At 39.7% G+C, this 8,236-nt stretch overlaps 1 protein-coding gene across 2 annotated transcripts in view; it reads left to right on the forward strand.

The window, feature by feature from the left end:
• Positions 1-6,181, forward strand: part of PTPN2 (protein tyrosine phosphatase non-receptor type 2) — a 30,427-nt gene extending 24,246 nt beyond the window's left edge. The window contains exons 9-10 of one of the 2 annotated variants that reach the window (XM_041477624.1): positions 715-816; positions 5,350-6,181. In XM_041477624.1, the coding sequence (XP_041333558.1) occupies positions 715-816; positions 5,350-5,371 (124 nt within the window). In that variant the 3' untranslated portion in view covers positions 5,372-6,181. Of the gene's footprint in view, positions 1-714; positions 4,670-5,349 lie in introns of those variants that run through there. The other variant, XM_041477623.1, reaches the window with a different exon arrangement.
• The last annotated feature ends 2,055 nt before the right edge of the window (positions 6,182-8,236 follow it).

Genomic DNA, 8,236 nt, shown 5'->3' on the forward strand with positions numbered 1-8,236 from the left:
GAGAGAATGACAGCAATTCTGTGGTTGTTTGAAGGAGCCCCTCACAAGAAGGAGTGAGGCTATGGGGGTGTGTATTAGAGCTCAATCAAAGCTGGTTTTTGTGTTATGCTGTCTTAGAGATTGTGAGGGCACTTCTGGAGACAAGAATTACAAGGTCATCCTGCTAGTTTAACACACAGAACTTGGGTTTATTGTGTGTCCCTTATCAAGATCTGGTTTGCATTTTGAGATGAATACTATTAAACCTGCATGCAGCCATGAGTAGGGGTTGGAGTCACTGTATCTTTGAGGCTGGTGTGAGCTCTGCAGTGGAGGCACCTGTGTAAATACTGTGACACTTGCACGTGGTACCTGGCACTGCATATAAAGGCAGCCTCCGCACAAAACATCTCAGCCACCAAATGGGGCACAGATGGGGTGAAAGACGCAGCTCAGATAATTTAACTAATTCTGTTCTGTCAAACTCATAGATGAAGTACCCTGTACATCTTTACATGTGTCATTTACTTATTCGTGGGGCTTCACTATCTGAAACTCTCTACATCAAGGCGGTTAAAACATAATAAAAGATTGCTTGGTTTGGATTTTATATACTGCTGCCATATGCTACTGGTGGGTTAACTATTGGGAGTGTTGGAAAGAGGTTTGCTTTAATATTGTAATAGCCTTTTTTCATGTTCTTCAGTGTAAGATTCACCTTTTTTTCTTTTTAAGTTCTATTCGAAAACGACTGCGGGAGGATAGAAGAGCAAACACAGCACAGAAGCTGCAGCAGATGAAGCAGAAGCTAAATGAGACTGAAAGAAAAAGAAAAAGGTGGTTATACTGGAAACGTATTCTCATTGGGTTTGGTGCACTGATTCTAGTTGGTGCTTTTTTTTCCTGGAAAATGTATTTTCAAAAACAATCCTTGTAAGTGAACAGTAAGTGTGACTGCTCCAACAGCTGATTTTGCTGGAAGGTAATGAGTAGGGGTGTGATTTTAAGCATAAATTCCTTATTCCTGGAATGGGTACAGACTGTTACATACAATAGAGAAGTGATGTAAACTTGATCTCATGTCGACATCTCAGGACTTTCCACTGCAGGTACTTAGAAAAATGAACCGCTGCCCCCCACAGAATTGATGGTTTTTGTTTAATATGAGCAGGTACAAACTTGCTGCAACTGTTTATACACTTTTTAAAATGGTGTTCTACCAGATCTTGGACAAATGCTGAACCATAGAGGTTTAGCTACTGAAGGCTGTCTGGATTTAAATTTACATGCCTGACATAAGCAATAAACAGTGTTGTATCATTTACATTATTAATGCAAAGAAGTTATCCTTAAATATGTGTAATGTGTAATGTACTAGTGACATGAACATAAACATTTTATATTCTTACGACCTAGGATAAATATATTTTATAATTGCATATTTAATCTTTTTGTAGTTCACTGTACTTTTAAAAGCTCAGTTTGTACAAATTTCTGACCAAAATAATTTAATTTTGAAACTAAATGTAATTATAATTTGTGCATGAAAAGAATAGTGCAGCTATTCCCCACATTTGAGTCTCCAGTTTGAAATGAGCAGCTAGGGGTCTGATGAAGCACTTGCCAGTTTCTACTCTGTTAATTTGCATTCCTTATTTATTTTTTGTAGTTTTCATTATTTAAGACTTGGAATTTTTTTTAAGGCTTTTGAGAACTTAGCCCCCACTGAAAGTCATACTGTTGATTAATGTATTCAGACTTCAGCTACTGTTTGAAGGCCAACATTGTTCAAGTTCTGACATTCCATTAAATGTAAAACATTGTTTTGTGTGTCTACAGATTTTAATTGCTAGAATGAATAAAATTAATTAATCAGTAATAGTTGTAGAAAACACATCAAAGGAAACGGTAGTTGAACTTCCAAGGGTGGCTCTAATAGAAAAGAAATGTTGGTAGTGTTCTGCCATACGCAGTGTTTTCAGCTCTATGAGCCACTTTGTTAGCTTCACAAAGTCTAGAACTGCTTTTCAGATTCCCCAGCACTGTATTAGACACGCTAGTAAAACACTTAAAGACTAATACTTTGGGAGTATCTGTGCTATAGCCCCTTTAAAATTTTTGAGCACTCCCTTTCCATTACTTCAGTAGTAACACTTTCTAAATAGCAATTCAACACAAACCACTTTCTGCTCTTTAAATTACCTTTGAATACAGAAATGGTATATGGCTGAATGTAGCTTGTTGTTCAAGCTAGGATATAGTAATTTGTAGGATTGGATTGTACTTTGAAACGGGAATTTTATTTATTCAAGCATTGCCTTGTTGGGTAACTTCAGAGAAGTTATGTTTTCTCCTTCTGTTTTCTAAGCTTGGTGTTTTCTCTTGGGTGTGGGGTCTTGGGGGTTTTCTTCCACTCCCCTCCCCCATTTTGTAAAGCACTTCTTGGATTTACTGCTGGAAAATACTCAAATAGCTGGATGATTATTTGCTCCTTATTCAAAGGAATTGACTTCAAAGTTTTCCAGTATGTCCAAGCTTGGTAGTCACATACGGGGCATGGGGCCCAGTTACTCTGACATTTGCTACACAAAGCTAAGTACAGTTTACTCTTTAAAATTCTCATTTTGCAATAGCTAAATACTATTCTGGACTACGCTGTTTGTATAGTAAACAAATGCTGAAGGGTCCAGATGAGGAAAACAAGTGTCGTTTCATGGAGTACTGGATTTGGGAAGTTGTGCGTCACTAGAACAAGACAATTTGTTCCATGGCATTGCTCACCAACTGTGCAGCTTGAATAGCAAAATGACTGCTGGGACATAGCACAGGCAGGCAGCTCATGTATTTTAAGACATTTCAGAATTTTTACAACCACAGTAACTTTTAGCCAGCAAGAAGACTGTAAAAAGATTATTTTTTCCTTTAAGTTGAGGATAGGTTTTTCAGTATCAGCTGTAACTGATAGTAGGTGTAAATGTATGTGCCTTATAAAGATATTTTGGTTATGGAAAAATACATGGAATGTAATTTAAATGCTTTTGTAACAGAAATATTCCAGATTTTATTCTAGATACTTAAAAGCAGCTAAGGAAAAAGTGCAGGCAAAACTTGGACTGATACCACACTGTTATTTATTGCCCTTCTTTTGGCATGAGGAGGATTTCCTGGGCTACCAGTATCCTACAGGCACTGAGCTCTAACTGCAGCTTGTCAAGTTGTCACTTGATTTTTTTTTTCCTGATTCCATCTTCTAAATTCTGGCTTTTCCGTTTTCTTGATCCTGAGTAAGCATTCCTCAATTCAGGGTGGGGCAGGGCAGGGGGCAGCCAATTCAGATCACCTCATACTCTGTTACCTTCTTGATGCAATAAAGCAGGACTTGCACATTCAGCAGTTGTTCTGTAAAAGTTTGGTTCTGTGATTGCAAGTACCTTGGGAGTCTTAAATATTAATAATTTAAGGAGGATGGACCAGTACAAGCCTTGGACAAAACTATTTTGAACAGTGAATTGTTCATGATAGTCTGAGAATAGTAAGGAAAAATCAAATTATTGGTCTCCTTTTACATTCCAGGAAATTATTTGGATAAAAATCTTCTTTCTGGTCCATCACTAATCCTTAAAACCCAAAATCTGGAGGATTGTTTTCCTTGCTGCACACTAAGCCCTTGTGATACTTTGTTATTCTGGAGGATTTAAATTTGCCGCATTTTTACACAGTTTGGATGTTAAATAGGAACAAATATGGGCCAAAATGAAGAACTGTCAATCCCAGTCATCTCTATCATAGGAAATGCTTAAAGGGTGAAATGGAAGGACATGCCTTCTGACCCCTCTCCTCTCCCCCTCCCTGAGTTCTGGCAAACTGCTGCCTGGTCCCGTGCTACTTCTAAAATGTGGTTGGGCTTGATTCAAAATTGGTTTTGGTTTGGTTGGTGTTGGTTTTCCCCCTCTTTTCTGGAAATGCGTTACTCAAAATATTTGATGCATAGTGGGCATCTCTGATTAAACCTTTGGCTCTCAGATGAACACTTGTGCACAAATCATACATGTTTTCATAAAGAAAATACCTAGCAAACATTTGGACCTCCACTGCAAGGGATTTGCAAGATTGGAATTAATCCTCTAGGTTTCCTATTTATGTTCTTGGTGCAGGGACAGTCCACTTAGTGACGGTACATCTGTATTTTCTTTGAAATGTATTAAGTAAAATAATTTAATTCAGTGTGAAATAGCAATTTGGAAAAAACCTCTGGATTTGTTATGGAAGTGAGATGTTGCCAGTGAAATGTGGCTTATTCTGTTAAACCTCGAGTAATATGGTTTACTGACATCAGTTTATGTCCCCCTGAAAAGGGAAGAGGCGTAAATGTGTATGCATGTATGTGTGACTGGATCATGCAGGCGATGAAAAAGCCTGGTTAGCTTTATGTTTAATGAATGTAAACCAAATTATTTAGTTTGCTGTTTGGCATTGTAGTAAAACCTGAGACACTTGAGGACTGCACGAGAAACTAAATTAACAATGACAAAAGAGGAAGTCTTCTGCAGGGCCGGGTGGCTTAAGCTAGAGGACGGTATTTGCAAAGGTGATGTGACACACAGTAGTCTTCCTGGGCCTTTTTGTTTGCCCCCAAGTTTTAAGTCAGTCTTTCATTTTTATGTACAAAAAATAAATGTGTTCAAAATTGCATCTCTGTCTGAGTCTTTATTTAAATTGGAAGGATAAATACTTGGAAGCCCTCTTTCAATGTGTCATAACTGGTGGAGGAAAGCTGACTTATGAATCAGTGTAGTGCTTGCAGAACTCAGACGTATTGTACGTGTAGTAGCTTGGGGGTGTGGTGCTGTGAACACCAAGGTCTCTTTCTGTAGACTCTCAGAGTAGAGCCTTCCCTTTGCCTAAAAATACCATGTCCAGTGCTGGGGTTTCTTTCTCACTACAGGAAATGTTTGCCTAGAAACAGTTACTTTCAAGCCGCTGTAGCAGGATTGGCCTCCAAAGCTGTGAGAGGTGATGTGTTTTGAGATGCAGCCTGCCTTAGTCCCTCTGAGGCCCAAGGAGACTTCTGCAGTGCTTGTGGTTACTTGTGTGAGGAAGTGGTTTGCTGGACTGAGACCTGTACTTGAAACTCTCCAGCAAGGATGTGCCTTATACTGTAACATGGAAATACCTTCTGGAAAAGCAACGGCTTTCCAAGAGTACTTGCTCAGAGGCAGTAGTGGCTCCAGGGAACACATGAGAAGCTGTTTGGTGTTGACAGTGAGCTGCAAATCCCCTGTCAGTTCTTAGCTCCTTTTTTTTTGTTGTTGTTTTTAATCCCCGTACTCTGTACTGAATCGGTGACTTTCTTTTGGTTGTATGTCGCAGGCCGAGACTGACTGACACCTAAGCCTTCGAGACTTGTGAATATTCTGCAGCTATAAACTGCAAATTATTGACATGCAAAGCGAGACATGACCCCCCCCTCTTCGGGAACAAAAAGTGAGGTCTGTTAAGTACCAAGAAGACCTCAGTTATCTGTTTACAGCGTAAACTGCACCGAGGGGATGAAGACCACCAGCAGCGTGTGCTACTTTGCAAAACGAAATAATTTGCCATCTTGTGTTTTTATAATGCGTGTATTAATGTAGAAAGATGTAAAAGAACCAAATTAGGAAGTATTTTGTTTTGTACTGCCATTCTTATTGTATTTTTATACTTTTTGGCAGCATTAAATATTTTTTTAAATTGATGATGTGCTGTTGTGTGCGCATTATGTTAGGGAGAACCTGTTAAAGAGTGTGTGTTGTGGAAAAAGAAGGGTTTTGCCTTAAAGTTTCCTGATACCGGTCTTAACTGGAAAATGGCAAAATTATTAGAGTGTGCTTCTTGAAAGTATTTTTTTTAATGCTAAGTATTGTAGTTTGATTTAGGAGGAATTCTTGTACATTTCTTTTGTAATACACCACTAAGAATATTATTTTAATAATCTGACCAGTTGGTTTGGTAATTCTTTTTATGTTTGCTATAAAACATGGCCAGAATGTTCAGAGTAACTTTGTGATGGGAAAGTGTTCTGTTCGTGGTGCTTTAAAGGGAAAACGGAGGTGAACCTGATCTCTCTTGACCCAGAGTCCCATGTAGTTAATGGGAGCTGAGGAACAAAAATGAAGTGCACAAAAGTCAGTGGTGTCTGTAATTAAACAGGTTTTGGATTGTGCCATTGCCGTGTGTTCTATGTATGTATTCTCACATCTCCCACTTTCTGTCAGTCTTCTCCTTGACGCAGTCAGGATGGATTGAAAATGGGTAAGCCAGAGTGGTGCTTAAAGGAGGTCAGCAGGGTTTCCAGCCCTGTGCCTTCTGTAACAGAGCTGATCTCAATTCTGTGCTTGTTCTCTGATGGTTTCGGATAAACCTTAACTCACAAAACTATATATTTACTATGACTGTCTAAACAGGCATGTGGTGGGGTTTTACATGGTAGCAGCCTGAAATCTTACCAGAACTTGGTCTTGAGGTCCGTTCATGAAAGCAGTGATATTCAGAGTCATGTTGAACTTGAAGGGGAAGCTGAAGCAGGGCAGTACTTGGTGCTATTATGTGAGCTAAAGACACACTTGACACCATCCTGAAATAGTCTAAATTTCCAGTCTGGTTTGTCCAAATTTTTTTTTTCTTTACATGATTACCATTGTTCTGAGCCTATGCTGGAGGAGAAAACAACATGTGACTTGATTCAGTTTTCATTTTCAAGTTGGTGCAGCTGTGAAACCAGGAGTGTTTATAGCAAGAGATTAAGCTCTGCCAAAACCACTGCAACAAACCCTGCTATTGTTGATTACAGGAACAGGGCCTGTTTATACCACTTGGGACATCTTTGGATAAGGCTTTCAGCTGTTCATGCCTTTTACCTTTAGCTATGGTTTAGGTTTTCATTGTTTTCTTCCTCTTGGAGTTGTAAGCATGCAGTACATGACTACTGGAAGTGTGCATGTGCTGCCTTATTCTACCTGCTGCTGTCACATGCAACTAGTTTATCTTGTGAGGCATAAAGAGCTGAATATCCTAATAAAAATTCTGATTGCCCTTAGTTTTTAAATGTTTTTCAACTACTGAGGTGCTGGAATAAAGTCAATGTTAGCCAACTTGATGAATCAGCAAAGGAGATCAAGATAAAGTAGTTCCAAAACCAGGGCTTTGCTGTGTTTTGTTGAATGCTGTTTTGTGACAGATGTCTTGCTTTCTGACCTCTATACTTGTTTGGTTGTTTCTACACAGGCCACAATTTTTGACTGCTGTTGAGAAAATGTATTTAAAAAGGTGAAGGAAGGGGAGAGAAAGGACCAAGTGAGTGTGTAATTGTAGGCTTTAAAGAAATGGTGTTAAAATGATCAGACTTGTGAAAGCAATTTCTTTCCAAATGAAGAAGCTGTGATTTACTGACTGCCATTTCTTTTCTCCATGCTCAAGGGCGGTGTTCCAGAGGTATTTTATTTTTGCTGGTCATCTGAACAGCAGGGCAAAGGTGCAGCCTTTGTCCTGCAGGAAGGTTTTGGTGCGTGCAGGGCTGTTCTCGCCTGTCCCGGGCACTGGAGGCAGGAGTGGCTCCGGGCCAAGAGCAGCGCCGCCCACGGAACTGCCGGCTTTGGGGAAGCTGCATCCTTGTTCCTCCCGCAAGGATCCGACTGCCCTCTACCTTCTTCACAGGGAACAGGAAAGCCCTGAGCATTTTCTCTTTCAGGAAGTACTCCCAGTGTTCTTCTTTTCCCTTCTCGAGGTTTTGCTCGATCTTTGGCTCACTTAAGAAAAATACTGTGAAGAAAGTAACTCCCCTTTCATTGCTTCTGTCTACTCCTTCAGTCCCTCAAGACTTCATTTGCTCTCCTGCTCTGTATGGACCTTGTAGTCACTTGGCTCAATTTGAATATGGTTATTTTTCCAACTAGCATTAGGCTTATCAGACTTGCCTTGTGCTACACGTGGCCTTTTGTATGCATTCCTTGACTGCGTCTGCATTTTGACTCACCAAATTTGACTTACCAGTCTGGATACCTGTGCGAGCTCCTAAAAACATATTTTGGTTAATTCTCACTTTTCAACTCTAGAACTCACCATCTTGCATCCATGATTTAAAGTTGGCTTTAAATCAGCTGATGTGACCAAGCACTTCCAAAAGGTCAAAATTGAGCACAAAGCTAAATACTGTAGTGCAACAGGTACCATGACAAACATGGAACATGTGAACCATTCATCACTCAGCTGCTCTCTCAGA

The sequence above is a fragment of the Pyrgilauda ruficollis genome, unplaced genomic scaffold, assembly GCF_017590135.1.
Source record: "Pyrgilauda ruficollis isolate IOZ18807 unplaced genomic scaffold, ASM1759013v1 scaffold41, whole genome shotgun sequence".
Taxonomy (NCBI): Eukaryota; Metazoa; Chordata; class Aves; order Passeriformes; family Passeridae; genus Pyrgilauda; species Pyrgilauda ruficollis.